This window comes from Columba livia, chromosome 19 (genome assembly GCF_036013475.1).
Source record: "Columba livia isolate bColLiv1 breed racing homer chromosome 19, bColLiv1.pat.W.v2, whole genome shotgun sequence".
Taxonomy (NCBI): Eukaryota; Metazoa; Chordata; class Aves; order Columbiformes; family Columbidae; genus Columba; species Columba livia.
In genome coordinates, this window is record NC_088620.1 from 3,200,524 (window position 1) to 3,227,360 (window position 26,837).

A 26,837-nucleotide genomic window follows, 5' to 3' on the forward strand; every position below is an offset into this window, starting at 1 on the left:
GATTACATCAAAGCAAGATATTAAAGTAGAATAGCAGTCTGGGTGTTGCACAAACAAACTGCAAACCACACAGGTAACCAGCAGGAGAGGAAACAACCCCTGCTCACAGATGTGCATGAGTGTCTCACCTCTGCTTGCTCCTGGAAACCAAAGAGGAGGTGAGGAGCCAGCTGAAGCCCTACAGACCACTCATGTTGCACTTCTTCACTAAGAGCATCAGCTTGAGCAGGACTTAAGCAGCATGAAAGTCTCCAGCTCCCTCCAGAAGGATGAGCTTCACACATGATCAGCTCTTATTACTGCCCAGCTAATCAGTTTATTTATTTCCCCTTGATTTTCCAGCCAAATCTCAACTCAGCAATTTCCCATTAGGAGCTATGACAGCATCACACCCAGGACAGCAACCGGACTGACCAAAATCAGGCCCTATAGGGTATTTCTTACATGCCTGCACTGGGCTTGGCCTTCATCCAAGAACTGAATGAGCTGTTGCTTTATAAGAGTTTTTTTGGTTTGTTTTTTTCTTTTTACTTGCTATTTTATGAATAACATTACTATGCAGCATTATACGCAGGATCATTCTTTCACTCGAGATGCACAGAGCTCCCCAAAGAGACCGGCAGCTCAGTCCCTGCTGTGCCAGGGGCGATATACCCAGGACACAAACAGGCAAACCCCAAATAGCCAAAATTAAAGCAAAATCAGACCAGAGGCTGCCCCAAAAGTCTGCACCCAGCAGCACGTAAAGGCCTTGAACAAGACCAAAAGGAGTAATGCTTCCAATTTTAACAGAGCGGAGATGAATGACTTAGTGATGAACCAACAGCAGCAACAGGAGAAGTTAAATCCCTAATTCCTCCATGTCTGACCAAGGCTTTAACCACAAGACCAATCCTTCTGTGTTAATCTGACTCCTAATTATTTAATTACTTGTTAAAACCTGGAACAGAGGCAGCTGGTATTAAATTTATAACTCTACCTCTACACAGCAGCAGCCAATAGCTGCTTTTTCTTTCTTATACATCAATATTAAAGCAAATCCAGCAGTGTTCACTGAAATAGACTCCAGCAAAGCATGGTCGGGGTGGCCATGCCCTGCCACCCCAGCACGGCCAAACTGATGCTTGGGCTCAGCGTTGGGATGCAGGAGCAGAAACATCCCCAAGGAACTCAAATGGAAACCAGAGCATCATTAACATCCAAAGGTGCATTTTAGAATGCAGTGAACCCCCCCACCTGTGGGCAAACCCCATTCCCAACGTGACTGGGTTGTTCATCCTCATCTTTCCTTTCCCTGACTATTCTTTAAATCAAATTTTAAGAGGGAAAGATGCCTGAAGCCCTGCTGATCCTTCAGGACATAGGCAATAACAAACAAGGTGGGGATTTTCTTGGTTGGTTGGGGTTTTTTTGTTTTGTGGTGGGGTTTTTTCTAGTGCCATTACACTTGCTGGTCACAGACCAGAAAAGGGGACATCCAGCCTTTGTTCAGCGACTGCAGTGAAGGTCAATTCAAGACTTCCCCCATGCGCCATCTACCACACAATCTTCCCCAACACTAACTACCACTGCCATCTCAAGGCACATCTGTAGGTTCTTCAGTCTTATCTGACAACATTGGACATGCCTTCAGTGTCTTCACTGAACACATTCTTAGAACCCAGGGTAATAAAAATCCCCTTTCTTCAACTTTGTGCCTTATAACACCCTTCAAAGTGGAAAGAATTCCTCCTCAGCATCCTGAGACACATTTACTGTGTACAGCTGACCTGTCGTTGTATTGACGCAATAACTGAGGCATTTGGGTGTCTGGAGAAGGGGTCACCATCCTGTAACAGTGGAGAACCATTCTTCTATACCCAATTTCATAACAGCTAAAGGGCATCCAAAGACCTTCAGGACTCAATGACACAGCACTTAGTCATACTATAGTTTATGTGCAATTACTGCCAAAGATTTGAGGTCATAAGGTGAAAAATGAATAAGCAATTATGTTCCCAGCCTGTTCCAGGTGCCCTCTGCAACTTTCTCATCATTTAATATGTAACCCAGCCTGGGTATTTGTACCCAAGTGTCCCTCCAAGAGGAAGCTAAGCCTCCACGCTGACCCAGTGTGAAAACCAGCAAGGGAAAACAAACACACATACCCTCTCCCTTCCATCTTTCATGTCTTTAAATACTTTTCCAAGATAGTTTATTCTTAGCGCTAAATAAACACTCAATTATTTCCTCCGGAGGCCCAAGCTCAGACCTGCAGCAGGGCAGAGCAAAGGATGCCCTTGCACTGCCCTTGGGGCTTCTCACTCTCCAGGCGGTTGCCCAGAGGTTGACATGGACATCTTGGCTTTTACCAGGAATTAAATACCAAGAGGTAAATACTCCAACACCGAGATCCACAAGAGACAAACACAGATGCAAACTGGAAGCTGCTTTGCTTCAGGATGTATATCCATGGAACCCAGAGGCTCCAGGTCACAACTGTGAGATTTCAACAACTTCTACTCCTTATCTAAACGCTTTTTACCTCTGTCGACCTCACAGCTGCAGCCCTTGGACCACTGACTAAAGATGGCAGAGGCTAAGACAACACATCGGCAAAAAAAAAGAATATAAAACTCCATTTGCTGTTGCTCGAGCATCCTTTGGATGCACTTAAATATAGCCCCTTAAACTCCTCAGCATCCAAGAAGCTCAGTAAAATAAATTATATATTTTGAAGAAGACATTTTAAAGAAGAGAATCGAGAAATCTGAAGTGCAGGACTGCAGATATTAAAGTTTGTTCCCTAGCAAGGGGCATAATACAGCAAAAAATGCTCAACTGCAAAAGGGTCAGATGCTCATCTGATGCACGTCAGCCCTGTTCCAATAGCTGCAACGGAGCTGTGTCAATTCACATTGCTCTAGATAGCTGAATATTTCACGAATGACTCATGTCATCCCCTTATGAGGCTTTTTTAAAGACCCAAATAGTCCCAACTGTGAACAAAGGAAACCATTATGCACAGTCAGATTCAAAAGATCATATGCATACCCAAAAGAGAAAGAAAGAAACCCAGGACTGATACTGGAGCTGCTCCGCAAGACTACATTAAACTCAAAGAATCAAATAATCTTTGTTCCTCCAAGTGTAAATTTTTTTTAAAATAATCAATCATTTGGGTTTCTAACAAAGCCGTGGTGTTAGCAGCTAACAGCAAGCAAAGAACAGCCCTGTCCCCCACTGAATATAATTAAACCACGGCAAAAAAAGAATCTCTGCTCCAAATGCCATGCAAAACTTGGAGATACAATGCACAGAAAGCAAGCAAATGTTGGACTGTTTGGTGGAGGAAAAAAGACAACAAGACAACAAAAGAGGAAAAAAAGGTGCTAAAGGGGTAGGGAGGAGGACAGGTGTGCTTCTAAGGAGCTCTGACAGCCAAGTGACATCTGTCACCAAGAAGGCAGGGACAGCCCACGGCTGCGTGCCAAGAGCAGACAGAGGACAGAGCCCAAGACAGGGGCATCTGCCCCTTTCAAGGAACTGCTGACTCCCATTCCTGCAAATCCCAGGGGAAAAGCAATGCCCAAAATCCAGAGCATAGAGAGAGGGTAGCAGTGGAATCCCCAGAATGGCAAGTCTGGGGTGCAAAGCCAAAACACAACATCCCTTTCCCTGCTGAGGCTCCCCCAGCCCTGCAGGGACCAGTGGGATGTGAAGAGCATGAACATCTGGGGACCCCAGCACAGCTGCTTCTTTGAACCCCACTCCCCGCTGAAGCAAAACCATCCCATCCATTCCGGAGAAAAAGCTCAAAGCCTTTTAAGGCAGAGCCCAAGGCAAGCTCTGCCAAACCCCCAGCCCACGTCAGCGCGGCTGTTCAGTGTCCGAGGAGCTTTTCCCGGCTCGTCCTGACAGCGGGGTCAGATGAATTAGGTGAGTCACCAGTTTTGCTGCCGCTGCTGCAGGGGATGCCTCACGTTCCACCCTGCCCACAGCCCCATCCCCGCCGAACTGGGAGGCAGGGGGAGCTTCCCAGTCCCCCACCAGTCAGACCAAGTATTTCTGGGTCACTGTGACATTTTTGGAAAGTTTTCCAGCAGAAGTTTGATTACTGGAAGGAGTCTTGCCCTTTAAACACTAAAAAAAAAAAAAATAAAAAAAAATGAAGGGTGAATGGAGTCTAAAACTTTGAGTTGTTAAAACTACAAACTCACACGCTCAGCAGATCTGCAAAAGGAAAGGGTGACGGAGCGTGACTCCATCTTCTGAACGATTAACTGAGAGGTCCTAAAGAGAGCTCGGTTTTAGGAACAGCTCCTGAAAGGCAGCCATATGGGGATGCAAGTTACTTGCAAGTGAACAGGCACCGTCCTCTCCCCACCTCCCACCCAACTCTCCAGTTCCTTTACTCAAAAATCCCACTTCAAAATCCCTGCAAAGCCTCCGGATTGCCCCAGCCCCGAGGGAGCACATGGCTATGGACCAGCAAGAGATGGAAATTGCATCCAAGGAGTCTGCAGTTCTTCCTGAGCAAATCTTTGGCACAACCTTTTGGAAAGCAGCTCTGCAGACACAGCGTTGAGGTTTTCCATGATAAAACAAGCCCTCTGACATGAGAATTGCCCCAAGCTTCTCCGTGCTGCCATGGGACTCACCTAAGCCACTGCAGACAACACGATGCTCCTCAAGGCTCTCAAGCAGGTGCATTTGAAGGGGGAAAAGGAAAGTTCAACCTTTTGTCTTTGCTCTAATGAGTGCCATGTGTTTCCACTTGGACAGCGTTTGCATTTTCAAAGTGCTTTGTAATGATCAACCACTTAATGCTCTTTGCAAGATTTAATTAGAGTCTGATCTTCCAGAGCATTAAAGTCAAGCAAAGTTTTGCAACCAGTTTAATGGGGTGCAGAATAGTTACTCCCACAAGGAGAAAAGAAGCTGGCATATTTAGCTCCCAGACAGGGAGAAATAGTACACAAAGACATGACATATCAGTCTCTGTGTCAGAGCAAGCGTGAGCATCCTCCCACAGCCAACTGTACCATCTGCTCCAGCACATCACAGAGGGCACCTTCCCTCCTCCTTTCAGTACCCAAAACCACTTGGCATTGGATCAAGAACAAGAAGGGCACCACCCTTTGGTAAAACCAGGGACGCACTGATCAAGGCAGTGGCCTCCTCCACATGCCATCTCTCAAAAATCTAAGTCATTTTATGTGAGCAACCATTTCATTGCATCCCAAAGATGTTACTGAGCACCACACAGACATTGGGACAAGCTTGGGGGGAACATCATCCATTCTGGAATAATAAATACGCTCTCCCCAGCCTTCCTAGAACTGTGCCCAGCCCTTTAATGTCTGTTGTGGTGCTGTGAGTGGTTTGCCCAGCCATAAGCTTAATTAAACATTAACACAAGCACCTGCATAATTACAATCATTTCCACCATAGTAAACACTGCAGCTACAGTCAGGCTGGCAATCAGCATCGAGGGGCTGGCACATCACACCAGCCGCTGGAAATGGAACAAAACCACAGCGGGGTTCACTGCAGGGCACTACCCCACTCCCACAGGTAACCCACCCCCCAGCAGACAGCTCTTTAGGAGCCAAAAGACTCATTTTCATGCACTGCGGATTTTTAGCTGCCCATAAAGTTAATGGGACTGAGCATAAGTAATTTTGATCTTTAAATATCTCATTGAATGATTTTTAAAAAGCCCAACGCTGAATTATTTCCAGCATTACTGTATACTCGAATATTTTGACACGGGGAAACGTAAAACCAATCCTTCCTCTCAGATGTTTAAATGAAGGCACTCACAGTATTTACTTTATAGCTATATCTGATTTTCCTCATAATACGTAGCTGGAAGGCAAATTCCAAATTAATACCTACTTGACTTCATGCAAAGTGTTTCTGAGGCTTGTTTTCCCAAGTTTTCTCAGGAGCATTAGTTCCTTTGTGAGTTTATATAACCCACATCTGCACAACCCAGGTGCTGCTTTCAAGGCAAGAACAGCAGGAAGATGCAGCTCCGAATTAACCACCCACAGCCATGGGTTTCGGGCTTCTCAGAAAACACCACAAACAAACCAAAGAGCTGTGGTGCTCTCAAGGGGACTCTGCAAGCAGGGGGGAATTCACTTAAATTACTAGTTCCTAATGATTTTTTAAGTCTAATCCATATTTATGTAGCAGAATTTATTCCCTATTAGGCGTTTAAATGGATTTCTTTGTTAACACCGCTAGAGAATGAACATTATTTTACTTTAGGCCAATTGAGGGTTTTTTTTTTTTAATGGACCAGCCAGAATAATATATAATCTGTTGATGTCCAAACAAGCACAACAAGAGGCTCATCCAAATGCAACACTCCAGCTCCCATTCCTTTCCAATTTCCAGCCCCATCATGAATAAATCACAAGTGCATAGTGTATTTCCCAACTGCCCAAATTAAGAAATGGCACTTTGTGAGGTTTTGGGGTAAAAGCACAGGATTCCTCTCCACCCACAGGCCCCTGGGTGGGGAAGGGGGTTTATTACCACTAACCGAGCACATCAAGAGGCATTAGGGTGATATCAAGAAGCTCCTGTTCAGCCTTGACTGACCTTTGTGATCTCTGACCCTCGGTCATTAGGGGAGAAAGCCAACCCATTATCCCCTCCCACACCCCGAGCAGGATCTGCATTACAAACACCTATCAGGAGCCAATTAGGAGCTAATTAGCTCATTAGCCCCCTCCTCCCTGCACCATCCTACCTGTGATGAGACAGACCCTCCCAGACGTGGCAAAGCCACCAGACCCCATCTGTCACTACTGCTCTAGGAGTCGATTTAGAGTCTATGGATTGGTTTTTTGCTCACCATGTACCAATATTCCTGTAAAATCACGACTTCATCAGCTCAAAATCCGTGGCTGCCACTGTGTTTTGCAGCAGCGATCAAGGTGCACAGGGACATGAACAACTTCTGAAAATTCGGGTTACAACTGCACGATCATTTCCCCCCCACCCCCCTTCAAATATTTTATATTTAAACCAGTTAAAGTGATTTGTACATTGACTGTTCTTGGAAATATCTGGTGCACTTAACAGCTGAGATGTCATCTCAGGTCATCCATTCTACACGCAGAAGATTTCAAGCCCAAAGATAGCATCTAAATCGAAATATGCTACTATAAAAGCTAACAAGAAATAGCCAAGATACCCATTCAAAAAGCTTTCCCAGGACTCAAACTAGCACTGGCCCAGACAAATATTTACATAATTATTCACATGGGTTTGTTTTAAATAAAGGGCTTTTTATTATTATTAGTGTGGTAACCATCATTTAATTAGAGGCCAATGACAGTTTAAAAAACAGATATCACTGCAAGATCTCCCAAGGAGAAGGGACTTGAGTGCTGGGCAGCACCAGAGCTGCCACTGCCCTTTGGGGAAATGAGGAGGGGATGATGTCCCTGCAAAATGAGGGGATGCAGAAGGGACATCATCTGCCTCCAGCTGCCCGTGTGGCTGGGGAAATAGAAAATAGACGGGCAAAGGGTAAGAGGTCTCCTGGAAAAAATGCCAACTAGTGTCTTGTTCTTTCTCAGCTCCAACGCCAACACTGTGCTATGACTCTGGATTAGCCGCTTCTATGCATCTCTGCTTTACATATTCGCTTTTGGGATCAGCCTTGCCCTGAACGCACGCAGACAACTCGGCAAAGGGGACCTCAATTCTGACATCCTACCATGGCACACAACAATAATGTAGGTAGAAATAATCCACCTGGCATAGAAAAGAGATAAACACAAGCCCCCCACAGCCACACGATGCCGCTGGCTGATACCTAGCAATGGATGGCTGAAGTACATAGTCACTTGCTGAATCTCTTTTTCCTTCTCTTTTCTCACAGTTTTATTGTGCTCCTGAGGCCTTTTGAGCTGGGATCCAAGTTACTGAAAGCAAGACAATCCATCAGAGCATGGCTGAGAAAGAACAGAAATGAAGCTTTTTGGGGCCATAAAGCTAAGTTAGAACAGTAAGAAAAATTTATCACCCCTCCCTGTTGATCTTTCCACCCCCAGGGCAGATGCAAAGAGAGGAAAAAGCCAGAAGTTGCTTTTGGAAGGTGCTGCCTTCACAATAAGGAAGCTCCTTATCACTGGTTGCTTGATCAAACACAAGTGTCTGTGCAAGATGTTCCTGGGGAGCCTGATGAAAAGGTGACCCCGGTATTTGCATTCACTGAAGAACTTGAATTGCTGCAAACCCATTTAACTCAAGCAAGAAAGCAATTAGTGCCCCCTTCTAGTGAAAAGGTAGATAATAAATACAAGGTAACCTTCCTGTGAACCAGTCCCAAAGCACCAATAACAAAAAATATTAAAACATATTTTGCTCTACTGCTTCCTTTTCAGCTAATGAATGGAAGCGACTGAAAATTTCCTTATACAATATTCAGCCAGTGTGGTGACCGGTGTTGCATTTCTTTCTGCAGCTAAGAAATAGGCTTTGTATGTCAGCATCTCTGTAAACCCCAACCTTGCTGTGCCTCGGCATCTGGTAGAGGTCCATTCCAATCTCAAGCTTATTTCCAGTTGCCTGGAACTGGTTCATGGCACAACCTCTTAATCATTCTCAGAGGTTTAAAGAGCTCAATCACAACTTTGATCAGTCAGGCTTGTAATATTTGCAGACTGCTATGACCACGCTTTCCATATCCTAATGTATATATACACTCTAAGCGCTTTCAGGAAATGATGCTTCTGGCTTCTTAGCTGCAATCAGCTCACTCAGGTGACATTAAAAGGGAGCTTGGCAGAGGGTTGAGGTGTTTGGCACAGCCATGGGCAGAGGCAGCCAGGCCCAGCAGGAGGATGCTGAGCATTTCAAAGCACCATTGCCTGCTCCCGACAGCTGGGCAAATCCTCATTTCCAGGCTGGAAAAACAAATAAAAGCACCAAACAAGCAGGGCAGCATAAAGGACGGCACGTGTGCGCTCCTGGCAAAGGGAACCGGTGGGATTAGCGTCTTTTCTTTCATGCTTTTGCAGAGCTGCTTGGCCCACTCCCGGCACTTTCAGCAGCAATGCCCACCACGTTTCATTTTCTCTGCCTTTTCGGTCATGGGTAGGAGAGGGAAGCCCAGCGAGATGTTGTCCCTCTCCAATGCATGTTTCCCCCTCCCTGGTTGCCAGTAAACTTGTTCTTCAGATCATAGTTCATGTAGCGCATAAACCCAAGAGGATGGATTTGGGGGAATTAGCAGTCCAAACAAAGAAGAAAGCCACATAGGGACTCTGAGTGTAAAGAGTGGTGATTCATCCAGATCTGAGCTATTTCAGAGCTCTACCAGAGGTCAGATACAATGGCAAACATGAAACAAAATCTTGGTGCTGCTCTAAAGAAAGATCAAAGATGGAGGAAATTGAGTCTCCCCACCAGCAGTAGCGAAATGCCATTTTAAATCACAAATACGGATTTTTCTTTGCATTTCAGACCAAAATGGATTCCTTGCATTTCAGAAAATAAATCATATAGATGCTGAAAGATTAATTCCACTGCAGGGCCACTCTCCTGATGTCCCCCAACCTAAAATGGTGCCAAAATCACAATGGAATTCAGACTTTTATCAAGGAACAAATACTTCTGATATTGTTCTGAGTTTCCAGGACAAAAATCCCAGACAACTACACAGACAGACTCAATTTAAAGCCAATGAAGTGCAGCAGAGCAACACCTTGATACACTGGCCACTAAAAGCTGGGCTTTTTTTGTTTGATTTTTTTGCCAACGCTGAAGACACAGTTTTCCACCAGATTACTTAATTCTTCAAAGGCAAACACCCAAATTGCAGCTCTGTAAATCAAACGGCTTAGCAGAGCTGAGGTTTTCTGCAGAAGCCCAGCACAGCCATACACTCTCTGCATCACTCTGCCAGGCCCTATTCCCGCTGAGGAATAATATATTACTTTGCTTTCAAACAATCCCAGTGTGTTTCGTGACAATTTACTTAACAAGGTAAGATGATACGGCTGGCAGAATCTGTCCCTAAGAGATGGGTAATCAAAAAATAAATGTAAGAACACAGCACAACAAGCATTCATTTACATGATGTTGAGCGATGCAATCACAGCGTATAGAGACACCTGAGTTCTAACCAGCAACCTCTGGCACCTCCAGCAGCCAAGTCAGTGCCCCAAGCTCCAAGGGTGAGACACTGGGCTCCTGCACTCAGCTCTGCACCCTCTGAAAGCCTTTTGGGTTAAAAGTGATCGATCCAGCATAGCCAGGCTAAATGTAGCTGTTATTGACGTGTGCTCTACTTATGTGTCTTAACTACAGAACAAGCAGAGCCCACATCGTTCTCACCATTCCGAGGGGGGAAAAAATGCAGCAGGTAAAAAAAAAGGCAAACAAAAAACCCCCACAAAACACACAGATGAGCAAAAAGCAGCACAGAAATCAATACTCTGACATATTAACCACTTTTAAAACCATTCTCTCTGTAGCATAAGACATTTACCTTGACTTTATCCTCTTTACTTGTTTTAAATTATTTGTTTTAAAGGCTCACAATGCTTGTTAAATTTATTTTCTTCCTTTATCCTAATGAATAATACAAGTGGCCTTGAGCAAGGTCACAGGAGTCAGTGAGAGATGAAGAGACAGTTCATCTGCAGCTCTGAACTTCAGACCATACTGACCTGACCGACCAATAAACTTCCCCTTAATCACCTATGTTAGACATTAAATGTTAATTACGCATGTGCTTTATAAGCCTTAAACTGGATTCTTTTTTTTCTGCCACTGCTATTCAGTCCCAAATGCATCGTAACCTCCCCCCCAAGCACATGCACAAGAACCTGCCTCAAGTCCCAGGCCATTCAGCAGCCCCTCCGTAATGATGTGTTGGGCATCCTACAAGGATGACGACTAACTTGCCCTATTGCCCTTTAACAGTTTTGAACAAGACCCCGGGCTGTTTGGAGCAGACGGGCTCACCGGGCAGGAATCCGCTCGTGCTGTCACAAAAAGCAGCTGTCGGCCACTTCATCCACACACAGCCCAGCCAGGCAGCCCCTCCACCCCCGTGTATGCAGAGCTATTTGATTTATGGAATGGAAATAAGCAAACACGATCTGGCAAGAAACACACCTGCTTTCTCAATCAAAGCACACTGGGTACCACTTCTTACCATTGCGACGCTCAGTCCTCCTTCCCAACTCCATCACCCATCCCTGGGTGAGTTTGTCCCATTCTGGAGCTGCGAGTGGAACCAGCACCTACGTCCTCACAGTTAAACTGCTCTTATCACCCTTGTTCCTCCTCACATTTCTCTCTCCTGAAGGAATCGCGCAGCATCTCAAAGTGGCTTCTTTTGACCACAAAAACCACCAAGGTTAAACTGCATAGGCACAGATCCCCCTGTGCCAAGCACACCTTTGCGCTCAAAGAAATAAAAGCATCATTTAGGCAAAGGTGCCAGAATAAAAGAGCCCTCTGCAAAGCAAAGGGGTATCCAAGGATACTCTGGAAGGGCAGCTGACCCCCAGGGAAGCATTTGGAAATATTGCTGAATTACATTGTAATATTGCAGACTTAAATCTCACCTGCACCCTGTGGTAACAGCCCTCAGAGGTACCAAGCAGGACAGCCAGCTGAAGAGTTACAGGCAGAGGGAGGAAGAGGCAATAACTTCAGCAGGGGATGAAGGTGGATCCGCAAAGGTGTCCTAACAAGCTGACCGATAGGACAAGCAGTGGTACAGCTGGGGACAATACAGGTGTCATCAGGTGGGTGAGGGATTCTGCTCCTGCCTGCACTCCCAGGGCAGTCACTGAAAACTGAGCTGGAAATGCTCGCCCACATAAGTTTGTGCCTGTGCAAAAGCCAGAGCTTCGACCAGCAGCAGAAGAGGGATTTTGATTAATGAGATAGTGATGAGATGGGAAAATAGCTTAGCTGTGCATAACCAGGGTACCACAGAGCAGATCCTCATGTGGCATAAAATCAGCATCACTCCACCAAAATCCTAACAGTACTGGGCAAATCAATGCAGGTAAAGATCCTCCTCCTACACACAGATGAACCACAATCTCAGTATGACAGTCAGCACATAAGAAGTTATCAGGTCCTTTGTTTGGACATGATCCTCGAAAAGCAGCCAGCCAGGATGAATGAAGATAACATCGAGCAAGAGTATTTCAGATTCAATTATAACAGCAGCATTAAAATACCCACAGAGGCAAGTATTTGAGGGAGTCGCACAAATAGCTGCCAGCTTTAGGCAAAAGCAGATGGAAGGATAATCTGAACTACAAGTGTGCAGTCCCATCCCAGGGGAACCTTATGCCCCAGCAGTAGGAAATATTTGGGACATTTTGGAGCCTTGCAATTAAAGCTCCTTCCAACTCAACCCAAAGAGACAAGAACTGTGTGAGCCAACACAGCTGGGTACGCACAGGTAGAAAGGGAGCTGAAAAAAACACTTCTCAAAAAACTTACTTGCTGAGCCAAAAAGAAAGGTCAAAGGAAAGAAAAAATACAAGCAGGATCAAGTCTAATTAAAGGAACAAAAATAAGTGACAGCTACAAAAAGGCAGGGGCTATTTTCATACAGAGCAAAGGGTCGCTGGCACGTATTTGCAGAGCTCTGACACCCAGAAGGGTGAGAGAAAAGAGGTTCTTTGTGAGAGGGATGGGAGGCTTGGGAACGCAGGAGCCCTGGGGGAGCTCAGAGGCATTACTGTACTTAGCACAAAAGGGAGGAACAATAGAGGGCAAAAGGAGACCGGGCTGTTTATTTTTCCGGGTATGGCAGAAAAGGGAGGGCTGGCAAATAGTGTTGGGAGAGAGGCTGGAAGAAGCGGCCACTAAGGAAGGGAATGTCAGGCCCAGATAACAGCCTGAGAGGCACATGAGGTTAAAAATGGGGGAATCCTTAATTAGGCATAGTTAGAAAAAACTCTGATAACAGCTGTTTCCCTGAGGTAAATGGCAAACCAGCAATCTGCTTAAATAACTGCTATTATACAACGTATGTTCTTGAAAACATGAACAAGGGTATTTGAGAAATGTAAAGGCTTATTAGAAGTAATTATCTAGAAAAACCCTTACAAGGACACACTATTTCTATACAAAGCAAAACGCAGGATGGACACAGAACACTGAAATGCATCCACAATTATTGTTTCTAAGGCTCTAAACGAAGCCTCTCGGCTCAGCCTCTGACCCGGGGCCAGCACAAAATAGCGAGCGAGTCCCTGGAGCTCCGCGCAGTTCCCAGAGCCGGGACAGCCAGGATGCAAACAGACCACAGGAGGGAAAGACAACAGAAACGAGTCTTCTGTTATTGCTCCGATTTCAACAGGACTGTCTTGAGACTCATCCAGCCCAGCTGCAGAAAACACCAAGAGCTCAGAGCTCTCATTCAGAGATGTTCAGTCCTTCACTGCCCTAACTTGGGCACCCAAACCCAGTACCCATCCCTGGGGCTTTGCGAGCATCTGAGCAGAGCAACTTCTCCACAACCCTCCCAATGTCTACAATTCCCATCCCCAAATAGCCAAAGAACTTAAAGACGTTATGCAAATAAAACAAACAAACAAAAAACACCAGCATCCTCCTGCAGATAAACAGAAGGGCAATAGAATAGAGGTGGAAACAGAGTTTACTGAAGTGCCACGAGATGCCAAAGCACTGGGACACCAGCACTGCAATCACATGTGGGACAAGAGCACAGCAATCCCCAGGCAAACTACTGCATTTGTGCCATGCAGAAGAAACCCAAAACAAAGTTAATCTCACTCACTGAGTGATTCTTCTCCATGAGACAGCCCTCCCTCCCAAGACCAAACTCAGCTTTCCCCACAAAACCAGATAAAGACTGGTCACCCTGCTGCAAATCCCAATCTTTACATTGTTTGGAGTCACAGCTTATTAATTGCACTTCAGCTCCTGAAGGTTGTTGCTGCTATGGAGTCTGCAGCTTTGCCCCACGCTGCTGAAATGGAGACAAGAATCACTCTGTCACTTCAGTTCAAGTCTGGTAGTAATTAATTTCATTGAGTTTGACATTTGAAATAAATGAAGTAAGGAACACGCATCCACCATCTGGAAAAGTGCATGCTGACACTTCCAATCATTTGTGCATCCACTCGTGAATGTGTGTAAGTAACGTTTGGTATTTTTACATATAGAGAAAGAAGGTAAATGACACATCAAGGCATCAATCCATGCAGACAAGTACGGCAGCCCAGCACCGCTCATCATACAGATGAGCAAAAGGCGTGTTGAGTAGTGGAAGCGGCCAAATGAACTAAGAAAATATTTGGGAAACTGGAGACAAGGCAAATACCAAGAGCTATCAGTATATTTTGAGAAGACTGATTTATACATGAAGCATGCTTGATATTCTCTCCATTGCTAAAATAAGCAATATATAAAGTACTTTGTACTAGGGTATACACAATAGCTTAAAAGTAATCTGTGTACATTTTATATGCCCTCATTTATTACTCAAAGGGAAGACAGACTTTGTGTGGCTACAGGAAAACAAACTTTGTCCTTACAAAAGTGCAAAGAGGTCACTTACAGTATGTCCTCTTTCCTTCATTAACATGCTTGAGATATCTTTTCCAGAGCAAGGAGAAGGGGAGAGACATTCCCTTTGACATTGAGGCAGACATCCTAGAAATATAACATCAGCTGCATACAAGACAAACACACAGGAGTTTGGAAAGGACTCTGCCCTTTTCCAGTGCCATCCTGGCTCTTCCTGCCCATTCCTGTCAAAAGCCACCAGGACACACACAGAAGCTCCAGTTTCAAGTCCATTACTACATGCATAGATAAATAGAATCATTTCATATTAAACCAGGATATTGTGGGTCAAGTTCACCACCGCCACCAAAGCAGCCATAACCCAGTTTAAATGTTGCTGAAGTTGGTGACATGAAACTGGAGTTTAACGCTAGCCAGGACTGACCAGGGTCTATGAAAAGGCTCCACCAAGGCAGCAGTCGCAGTGCACATATCACATCCTCCTCCCATCATCAGCCTCAACTCTTGTTTGTGCAAACACCTAAAATAACCTTACTGCAGCCCTCACTACAAGGGAACAAGGTTTCTGCTTTTCCCACCCAAACCCTGGTGCAGCATTCATCGCCCCAGTGCCTCCCCTGCAAGAGGGACTGACAGAGCAGCTCCTGCCCCACATCCATCCCCCTCCTCTGCTCGCTCTGGGAGGCTTTGTATCTGACAGGACACTTTGGAGAGCAGTGACAGCGAGTGCAGTGACACGGAGCTGCTCCCCCATCGCTGTAGGATGCTCAGCCCAGCAAAGCCTCCCCGTGCCAAGTGTGCCGCTTCCTTCCCAACCGCTGATCCGTCGCCTGGCAGGTCTCCAGGGGCACAGATGAGGATTGGGGCTTGTCTAGAGCAGGTTGTTTCACCTCCCAAGCCCTCCGATGATTATTTCTCACTAGACTTTACTTCCTAGAAGCATTTTCCACTTGCCTTATTTAATCTCATGTCAACTAACACTACACAGGCATGACATACCTGCCTGTATTAACACCCCCTTCCACTATCATTAATTGCTCACTAAAATGGAGAGAAAAAGTCTTAAAACAGATCTGTCCCCTCAAATACATTTCTTGGGACACATCTGCAGCTTTTGTCCCTCAGCATAGGAGAACCCATTTCAGTTTCATAGAAGCTCCCCCTCATCTCCCACATTATTTTCAGCCTTTCCATTGACTAAAATTTCCTATAAGATAATCCAGGGCCGGGCACTTTGCCACCATCAGAAAAATAATCAACTTAACCTCACAAGTCACAACAGGGCAGGTATATGGGGCCCCAAACCCCACCCAGGTTCCTCAGAGGCCATATGAGCTCAAGCAAAGATGTGGCACATTTTCCCTCCCCCAAAACCAGATGTTTCAGCTCCATCCATAAAAAGCTTCATCCCAGGCCACAAATTGGCCAGATCTGCTCAAGCAGCAGAGACTCAGCTCCTTCCAGGCTTGCAGAAATCGTGCTCATTTTAGCAGCAGGGCTGTTCATTATTTGGGATGAGTGTCCCCAGGGCAAGGAGGGCCCCGGCTTGTCTGGCCAAGGCTTGGGAGAAGGGAGCTGCCGGGAGGGAATCACGCTGGGTTACTCTGGATGTACAGAACATCTTTAACTGATGTTCTCTAAAAGTTTCAGAGCATCTCTAAGTTTATTGGTGTGAATTTCTGAGTGCTTTCAAATGAGGAACCTAAAGCTTTTTACAGACATTTCCACACCCAAAACAAGCTCCGGTTTTGGTTCTGGTCCATATTTCATAGGAAAAAATCTCAGTCGGCTTGGTGTTATCCAATGTTCCCCATTGCCACAAGCAATCACACTGCATTTTCCTAGGCTGAATCCCAAGCGGTACTGTAAAATGCTTCATAAATTGCCAAAAAAATGCAGGCCTGTAGGCAATGAAGGCAGCAAGACAAAAGCAGTGGTAAAAAAAACAGAGAGATGAAGGGTGGTTTTGTGATTTAGTCCTTATGATGCTGTGCTACTTGGATGCCTAAAGTCCCAGGGTCAGCAGGAGTCACATCCCAGCGCCCTGCCCAGCACTTAATTCTCCGCTCTGCTCATAGGGAGCATCTCTGTGTCAGACCCTGCTGTGGGAATGCATCTGTGGTCGGAAAATACAAGTATGGTGAGACACTGCAGAGGGCTTAACCCTCCATGCCAGCCCTGGCAGAAGGGTTAAGCCTTTTCTATACATAGTCCTGTAAAGACAATAGCCTCCAGTACATAAAGGCTTTGCCGCTTCCTGATATAGCTCTTTAATTACAGAGCACTGGGAAAATTGATGTTTCCAGAGCAGATATGGCCCTTATTGTTTTCTTGTGTTTTGCATCCTGCAGGGAAGCAAGACTGAAGCTTAAAAAAAAAGGCCAGAGCCAGTTATAAGCACTGGGGTCTGTGTTTGCTCCTCCTCCAGTCCCAGCTCCTGAGGTCAGCAGGGAAAGCATCCAACAGTTGCAGAAAGACAGATTGTTTTAATTTAAACATTTGAGAGAGGCAGAGTGAGAGACTTTCTCCCGAAGTGTACAAGACGTGATAATATGCCTCTCCCGATCCCTGCAAACCCTTGCAAGAGAACATTCCGAGCAGTTTTCCTATATGAGCACTTGCCAGCGTGTGCCAAAGGGAGCAACCAGGACGAAAGCTGCTTCCTCCTCCCAACGCTCGCATCGCTTCTGGAGCACAGAAACCATGGGGGGATTCTTAGTGATCTGCCCTCCCTGTTACAAAAAGCAGAATCCCCCAACGGGATCAAGAGGAAAACAACATCAGCCTCATCAAGAAAAGCATCTGCAGGGCTGCAGGCAAGCAGTCCTTATCCTTCAAGGAATCGACAGCTTTCCAAGATGAGACACTGAGCAGCTCACGGTCAGGGAGCAGACGCTGTAATCGGGGGGGTGGACAGACTTGTATCTTTTAGGGGAAACAGCCCTCCCATGCACACGAGCTACAAACCATAACCTCCCATCCTTGGCCAGCATCACTCTATTGCATCATTAGCAAATGAGTCCCAGTTCCTGCTCACTTGATACCAATCAGAATTTGTGTTGTATATTCAGTCACCTTGGATCAAAGCTATACTGGCAAATTCATCTGAAAGTTGTTTAAGGGAATGGTCTTGCATTAGGTGTGCAAGAAAAATAACTGGTTTAATGTTCTGCTGAAGGTGTATTTTGATGTGGGGGGATAAATCGAGAATTCTAAAGCTGTAGTTATTTTTTGGAGGAATATCTGTTTTACACTGGAGGAATGATTTCAGAACAGAAAAATCCAATGGCTAGAGATCAAAAATGTAAATATTTCTATGTGTTGTCGCTAAGGATTCATGTTCTGCCAAAATACCAAAGCAGTGCTAGACAATGGGCAGAGGTGTCTGCTGCAGCACACCCCCTCAAATGCACTATAGATGTTTCCTTTCCAAGGCAGCAATAAGCAATTAGCCAAAATGCTGATAAACCCCAAAGGAAGGTGTTTCAGACACGTGAAAAAGGAAACCCACAGGTCCAGGAGCCCACAACTTCAAGAAACTCTACCCCATTAAAAAGAGCATAAACAACTTCTGAACTGGCTTCTGTTTTCTGGCCTCCCAGCCACCACTGCTGTTTTATTGAAATTGCCCCAGCAGTATCAATTAAAGGAAAACTCTGAATAACTCCCCCATCCTATCCCACCCACTTGGCATTAACCCATCCATAGCTCACACCGCTCCCCTCTTCCACACGTGCAACCCACGAGCCACATTTCTATTTTCAACACTCTGCCAGGGTGGTTAACCTGCTGCCTGGGACTTGTTGAATGAAGCTTTTGGGCAGGAAATTAAAAACAACCTTGATTTACAACTGGGTCCAACTGCAGCTCCTTCCCCCAGGATGGGGCAGAAACAGAGCTGGGACCCATTGCTCAAGGTGCACTGTTGTCTCAGCAGCATTTCAAGAGATAATGCTGTCCCATGACAGCACATTCACAACCCTTGCCGTAAGAGCTGGAAGAAAGTGGCCTGGCTGAGTATTGGAATCACAAAATCATTTCAGTTGGAAGAGACCCTCAAGTCCAACCATAGCCTAATCTAACTCTAGCACTAAACCATGTCACTAGGAACCACGTACTAGGAGCTTCCACATTAATCTGGAGGAGACCTTTTCTTCTGGGTACCACCGCGTATATAAATAAGCTGCGAAAAAGAGCTTACTAACCCTACAAGCTCCAGCTGTTTGTTTTGCAAAACAACAGCAAAAATGAGCCAAATGCTCCCAAAAAATTACCCTGAATTTCTGCACACAGCCTCCATCAGCAGCCGCCTGTGAGCCCCTGGCAACTGCAATTGCCAAACCCCAGCCCCTTGCTAACTCTTGGGTGCCTGACCACTTCAGCAGATCTCAGCTGAGATTTACTCTTGTAACTCCCCAAAAGTACAGTGAAACAGAGGCTATTTGGCACCCGCTGGAACACCTGGCTTGGAACCTTTTTCTTTTTCCATTTCTTCTGAGCAGAATGACACTTGTATTCACAGTGACTCATCTCCTTGACCTTTCTATTCACTTTTAATGGTGCAAGCTGGAAATAAGGGCATACAAACAATGCGTTCATTATTCGGCTGGTGAACCGCAGCCTTCGGACCAAGTCTCTACCCAACAGCAGACAAGAGCACACAGAGCAGATATCTCATTCCGGCACATCTAGAATGAGCCCTCTCAAAGACCACACAGACCCACTGCTTGATTCAGGTTTGAGGGGCGCAGCCCAATGAGCCGCACCTAAATAAATAAATAAATCAAATCACTGTGTAAAATGCTGCAGGAGTACAAGAGATCCTGGGAAACTGGCAGTGTCATCTCCAGGAATTCGGCTTCAATGAATTCTTACTTAAGTATTGTCTTGGAAACCAAAAAAAAAAGGGGGTGGAGGAAGGAGCAGCAGAGGAAAAGAGGCCAGCGAGGCTCTTGGTGAGGATCCATGAGCTCACCAAAGCACAGCTCTTCCCTGTATATCCACACTCAAAAAAATAGAAACTCCAGCTAACATGCAAATGAAACACTAAATCTGGTCACTGAAACTGCCTGACAGTCCCTTCCAGCAGGGACTCCAGCAGACCTCAGTGACCTCTCTTCTCTAGAAGCTCCACCCCAATCAACTTCACAGCATTTCCAGCAGAGAAGCAAACTCCCCTGTCCTTTGCAAGTTACAGCAGCAAAAAGCAGAAAGGGGAGGAAAGAAAAGGGCTTTCAACAGTCTGCTTAAAATCCAAGCCAGGAAAAAACTTATTACTTTATTTACTCTGAAAGAATTAGCATCTCCCTGGCTGCAGATGCACAGCTTGAGCCAGGCAGGGGTGGCATCCAGGGTCACCCCAAGCTAACAGCAAGCTTTAGCTGCACTTAAGCTATGTATGCAGACCATCCAGATCTTCAGCAAGCTGCAGCTTCCTAAGAAGAAAGAGAGGTCCCCCAAATACACACCCCATCCCTCACTAGGCAAACAGGGTGCCCAGCTCCTCTGGGTGACATCCGGACGCTGTTCAGACCCATGGAAAAGTCGCCCCAAACCCAGCAAGATTAAGGTTTGGCCTTCAAACTCTGGTGAAACTAGAACAGCAGAGCTGAGCATCATGAGGAATATAGTATTGGACACAGGAGGCTTCTCATAAATCAAACCAAACCCATCGGGATGAATGGCCTGGGTAAGGACAGACCACTTAGCAACAAAATACACTGGAATCACTTTCTTATATCAGCAAAACAGCTGAATGTCGCCATCCCAGAGCCAGACTGACAGCAGCTTTCCTGACCTGTTCCTGCCCACCAAAACCCCACAAGGATACCCAGCCCATCCATGTGCATCCCTCCACCTTCCCCATGGGTGTCTTCCCAGTGACCTGAAACGCGTGTGACTGTTTAAGAGACTCCCTGCCTGCTCGGGATTTCATTTATAGATCTAACGCTTCAAAGTGTTCTGAGAGTAGTCAACACAATAGCATGGTGGTCTGGATTGTACCTCATCATATAATCTGCAAGAACACTATCCAAATCTAAAGACAAAAATCCAAATAACCTTCTGGATTTGCAGCATAAGGGACTCGTGTTGCTAGACAGGAAAACACCATCCCAGAGAGGAAAAGTACTTCTAAAGAAGAGAACTCCCAGACCACAACCACTGACATAACCCGAGGCACAAGGATAAAGAGAGACTCTTAGACCACTTCAGTGCTTGAAAACACACATCTTGTCAGTATATTGATGTTCAATTTGTTTTAAAGCAACACCTCGATGCCAGGTTCCGTACAGTGAGGCAGGATCAGACCCCTGGGCATGGGAAACACAGGGACTGACTTGTCCAAGGGCTAGAACAAAGTCTGTAGCATAACTCAGAACGAGCACTGATGTAGCTCATGCCACTCATTCAATCCCAGAAATATCCTTCTCTGCAGCTTCTTACACAATCCTGAAGGAAAACTCTGGCATTATAAACGCATTAATACCATTTTCCTAGTTTCAAAAGATGACATCTCTCAACATTGTGAAAGCTTCCAGATGATGCTAAGAACCCTGTTGGCTTCTGGAGAGACAAAGAGCCCAGACTCAGAGCAACCAACCTCAAAAATGCCTTTTGTGTAGCTCTTTCATTTGTTTATTTTAGTTCTACAGATTTTTCCAGACACATCCACAGAGAAACCACGGCATCATTTGGACGGCTCACTCAGTGCTAGGCTTCATTTCAAGAGCCTTGAAACTTGCCAAGTAACCCAGTGGCTAATTACACCATGTTGCCAACCTAAGTTTTTTCCATATAACATTAGATTTTAGGAAAATTTTTCCATTCATTCATGTCTCAACTTCTTTCCCCAACCCCCCCCGGTTTTGCTCATCCTTCCCACACAGGGTTTTTGTTTCACACAAAGGTTTATTTAGTTTTTAAGAAAAACTGCCAGCTTGCAAACACAGAACCTATCATATAAGCTTCAATCTAGCTAGTAAGAAGAATATATTTGATATACAGCAAGGCCAGGCTGCAGCTGGAAAAGACAGTGCCAGGAACCTCTATCAAGCCAGGCAGGCAAAAGAGGGAATGCACCAGCTGGACTAACAACAGTGAAGGTGTAAGTAGGTAACAGGCAACACCAGGAGGCAGAAAACAAATCTTAAGGGTCTGAAGATTGTATTCTGCTTGCCTTGGTCAAAGATTTGCACCCACAGCCCAACAATGAAGCTGCTAGCACAGGACACTGCTCTGCCTTGCTGATGGATGCTCCGGCAAAGGGGAACAGCCAAACTCCAGCAATAATACTGCTTCCTCATACAGATATGAGCAGAAAGCACAAGACAGTATCCACCTGGAAGGATTTCCCTTCCAAAAAATCTCCTGTATGCAAGATAGATGGTCACATTCCGTACTAAAAGCAGCTGAAAGTCAAGGACCTACGAAGCGCAGGGAAAACAGATTATCAAACTGAACTCCAGTAGCAGAACTCATGTGTGCACATGCCTTTGTGGTGACATGGGCTTTAATGTGGGACAAATCCTGCAGATCTTAAATTTGACCCAATTCCAGCAGATGACTGTTTCAGGCCTCAGCAGTCCCAAAATATCCTCAACAGCATCAGACCTGCAGTAGAGTCAGGGCTTTCCTAAAAGTCTACAGTGGATAAGAGTATGGAACGAAGAGTAGGAGTCTTCCTCCGCCTGAATAAAGCCTGAGGTGTGTTTCATAGTTCATTCCCAGTTTATTTCCCAGACAATTCTTCTCTCGTTTTAAACAGCAGTTTCCATTTACCAAAAATCTAAGTATTAAAAAGCTATAATCATGTTTTCAACAGAACCCAAATAACATTTTAACCTTTTTCTCTGTGAAATAATTAATTTCATGCAATGATAGCTGCTTCCCCAGGGTAAGACTCCTGCTGAATAAACCAGGCAAGAGCAAACACGGGCAAGTGTGTACAACCATGAAGCGTCAGATTTATACTCAATGCAGCAGGGATTTGCCCCATCTTAGGGGCTGTTACACTTCAGAATCAGTTCATGTGGCAGCGGAGCACAAGCTCCAAATGCATTTGGTCTTCCCAAAAATCACTCCAGACCTAGGCACCTCCATCCCAAACCACATCATGCATACGCTGGTCCTTACTGTCTAATATACCGGTACCAACCAGCAAGCCAGATGGGGGTCTAATTCCCCATTGGGGAGTCCTGTAAGGGCAAACAGCCCCACCTGTGACACACAAACCATTTGTTTGAACATGGTTCAAGACCCATCTCTGCACCTGCAGCGTTTGCTGCCATCCAACCAACCACCCCTCATCCTCAATCTGCACACGTGGAAGCATTCCCAGCACTATTGCTCCATGCAGTTTCTCCAAGTGTAGACTTCCATGTTTAGGCAGAGATACTGGTGTCCATCGTGCACACAGCCCCAGTATCCCCACAGCACAGGGTGGGCACATCCAAGAAGCAGAATGTAAGACAAAAGGTAGAAAAAGTGATTGTCAAAAAAATTTAATAGCCAATTTGCTTTACACTCTATAGAAGAAAAAAACCCGAAACCCTCAGACTGATGAGCAGTTTCTTGGAAAGTACTCCCACAGATTTATTTTCTGAAGTCCAGAGAAAACTCAGACTGCTTAACATTCTTCTATAAATGATACTTCACACGACTGCCTCTGCATTAGTGGTGCATGTCCATGCTGTCATCCCTCTTCGCACACCACAAACCAGCATCTCTTCATCAGGTTTTGCCTTAGAGCTGCCCCTAAAGACCAGAGACGAAATGGGATTTTTCCAATCCCCAACAAATCAGTACCCAGACAACACTACAACACATCGGACTGAAGAGCCGAAGCTCCCAAGAGCTTTGGTGGGAGCTGGCAGAACCAGCTCCTCAACTGCTAGTCTGAAACCAGCTCCAGCATCCAACACAGCAAAGATCTGTCACCTTGACCTCAGTTTACATAGGAGAATAATATATTACACCAGCTGAACGTCTCCACGTTGCCTGGACAGGGCATGTCCAACAGCTGGGTGCTTTTAGCTTACAAAGTCCTGTTCCAATCTGGCAATACATTGACAGCATAATCCAGGCTTTACACTGGAAATCTGATCTGCCATCAATTCCAGACTTATAAAGTCATATTTCTTCTTGTAAAACAATATCAACACTTTTGATTGGCAAAATATTAAACAAAACACTTCTAACTGGTTGGATAAAGATTATTATTTTTTTTAGCTCATTCTAGATGGCTGGGGAAGAGCCAAGGAGAGAAGCAACAGATGGTAACAGGATACTTCATCATTTCCAGCATTTTTATTTCTTTTAAAGGCCATGCTATGTATTCTTATTACACTTTTCTCCGCCACTGAAGGAAACTGCTGCTTCCAAAAATTTTCACCCAGAAACCTGATTCAATTTTACAGGGATTTGTAAAAGCAGAGGCAGATTCCAGCTTTGTCTGTGGGTTAGATTTGTGTGTGACATCATCTGTTAAAATATGGGAAAATGTGAGCTGGAAGGGCTGTTTGCAGGCAGTTCAGTTCCTGTCCTTTGACATTGCTTCTCCTCCATTTTTCTGGAAACCCTCTCTGAGGGTCCTTCCCCCTTTTCTTCAGAGCCACCCCATGGATCTGCTGCTGGGGATTACAGAGGAGATTCACCTCTCTCCATACGGAGAAACTGATTAAAATGAAATTGAAACAGAAACAATCTGAGCTGAAATAACCAAATAAAACCAAAGAACTCAGACTAAAAAAAAAAAGCTATAAAGAGTATTAGTCAATGGCATCACCAGTTCCAATCTGACTCCTCCCTCCTCCAAATTATTTTATGCCCTATTAGGAGGCTCATTAGGAAAACTCAAAGCCTTTCGCTGCCAGAGTCATTACTTGGAACAGCACATCAGCCCTAGAAAAGCTCTCCAGCCTTCCACCGCAGCATCAGCTCCAGCCAGCGCTCCACTCCCTCCAGCTGTGCCTGCAGCTGGACCCAAAAAATCACACAAGACTTCCCAGGTAACTTCAAAAGGAGCTCGGTCTGCTGCAACTGCCTGAAGGGTACACACCAATAGGCAAAATGCCTAAGGATGCCCCCAAACCATTAAAATATTAGCATGGACAACAGAAAAAATACAATATAAGCCAACAAACTTTGACATCTTTCTTTTGAAACAGACAAGCGTGGTAATAAATAAATAGTTTTCAACTAACACAAAGTAACCGAGCAGCCTGACAAACTGCACAAAAAGGGAGCTCCAGATGACCTATCACACCAGTGTTGTTCTGGGCAGAGAAGTGCTCCAACAGCCCGATACCTTTGTAGTCCAACACTAACTCCTGGGCAGCCCAACTGCCCTTAACTTTTATTGCAAAGAAGTTCTAGAAGCATTTTGTTCATTGCACAGCAACTTATTTTTCATCTTGCTCTGACTTCGCAAGCAAACCCTTAATGAAAGCATTCCTCTTAACGCCCACCTTTTTTCTTCCTTAAGGTCATTTTAAGAACCTAGAAATTAGAGTAATTTGCAATCATGCTGCTATATGCAAAATCCCACACACATTTGTCGTGGTGACACCCAAACAACCCTGCACACACCACTGCCTGGGTTTCCCAGGGAAAAAACACCCAGAGCACACAAAAATCCAGCCTGGAAGCGCAATCCCAGCCAGCTCAGCTCTTCGGGGCACTTCTCACTCCGTTTCTCAAGTTACCCTGCAAGACTCCATCTACTTCAACTTTCCAGATTTCAAAACCAGCTTCGCCAACAAACCGCTTCTCAACCTTGCCCTTGAAATACAATATAAAGGGACCTCAGAGCACCAATGCCTCCATGTGTCCGCTACCAACTCAGAAAACACACTGAAAACTTTTCCTAGCAGCCCCACAAGTCTCCTCTGCCCTGCTCTGGCATTTCACAGCCCACCCGGGGCAGGCAGACATTTGGAAAACAGAACATGCTCAGCAAAGCAAAAACATTCATTTGGTGAACTAAAGTGCTTAGTCTCAACTCCTGTAAAAAAAAAAAAAATGACATTCCAGGGTTTTTCTGGCTGCATGTCTGCAACATCTGGTACTCCAGAGCGCTTCCTCTCGCTGCACTCAGCAGCCACGATTTTAGGGAGAAACCCTGGAAAATGGGGCTGGTGAGGAGAGGACACAGTGAGCCTTGGGGTCCCCAGCAGAAGCGGCTGCAAAAGCTTTTGTGGAGCGAGATGTGCTGCTTCAATGAGCGGAGGGGAGAGCAGATTACTGCTGGACAAAAAGTTTCTTCTCCTCAAGGAGCAGGAACTATGCAACAGGACAGAGTTCCAGTTCACTAAATATATATTCTACATACATAGGTAGATATATAAAGACCTAGAGCCTCCAGAAAAACATCCTGACTTTTACTCCAGAAAAAAAGCCAAGCTCAGCAACAGGCTGCTCTGCTCTAAGGAAGGCGAATAAAGTATTGTTTTAAGTTTTTTCCCCTTTTACGGGCCCCCTGACAAATGGCATTCAGAGACTCGGGCAGCTAAAGGAGGCTGGGTGGTGGTTTTCTTTCTTTTTTTTTTTTTTTTTCCGGAATGCAGTGAGTACGGAAAGACAAACGTTTTGCCCCGCACAAAAGCCACCTCTGGCCCTCCCCACCCGCCTCCCTCCCGCGGGAACCGGGACCCGCTGTCCCGGGGATGGAGAGGGGACTCGGGGGGTCTCTTACCTGCCCGGCCGGGGGACAGGGCACCCAGCAGCACCAGCGCAGCGGGTACCAACCAGCTCCGTATCCAACTGCGCCTTTTCCACCGCGTGTGCGTATCCATGGTCCACAAAAAACGAGGCAACTGGGGGGGAAGGGATGGGGGGGAAATAATATATATCTATATACACACAAGTGAAGAAAAGCCGCTCAGACCCCCCCGCCAGCCCCCCCGGAGAGCAGCCGCTTTATAAAGCCATGGGGCGGGCGGAGGGCTGTTGGGGGCTCCGTCGCGCTCACTCCGGCCCCTGCCTGCTCCTGCAGCGAAAAACTTTTCTTGCTCTCCCCCCACCCCTTTTTTTTTTTTTTCCCTTTCCTCCCTCCTCTCCTTCTTTTAAACCCAAAGGCAAGACTTTGTCAATCTCGGAGCCGCGCAGCAAATCACGGCCGAGCGGTGCGGCCCCCGGCCCGGCCCCGCCGCCCGCCCCCCCGCCCCGCTCCCGGCAAGTTTGAACGCTGCACAACCACCCAAAAACACGGTGGGTTTTTTTTCCTCCCCTTTCCCCACAGGAATTAGCCGGAGTTTTTTTTCCCTCCCAGCCCTCTGCTCTTTCCGGCTCCCGAGAGAGAT

General features: G+C 45.8%; 1 protein-coding gene across 3 annotated transcripts in view; it reads right to left on the bottom strand.

The window, feature by feature from the left end:
* COL5A1 (collagen type V alpha 1 chain) overlaps positions 1–26,561 on the bottom strand; it is a 137,851-nt gene extending 111,290 nt beyond the window's left edge. For 2 of the 3 annotated variants that reach the window (XM_013370608.3, XM_021279999.2), the window contains exon 1: positions 26,231–26,561. In XM_013370608.3, coding sequence (XP_013226062.2) covers positions 26,231–26,330 — 100 coding nt within the window. In that variant the 5' untranslated portion in view covers positions 26,331–26,561. Of the gene's footprint in view, positions 1–4,640; positions 4,708–26,230 lie in introns of those variants that run through there. The other variant, XM_065035641.1, reaches the window with a different exon arrangement.
* Positions 26,562–26,837: the final 276 nt, after the last annotated feature.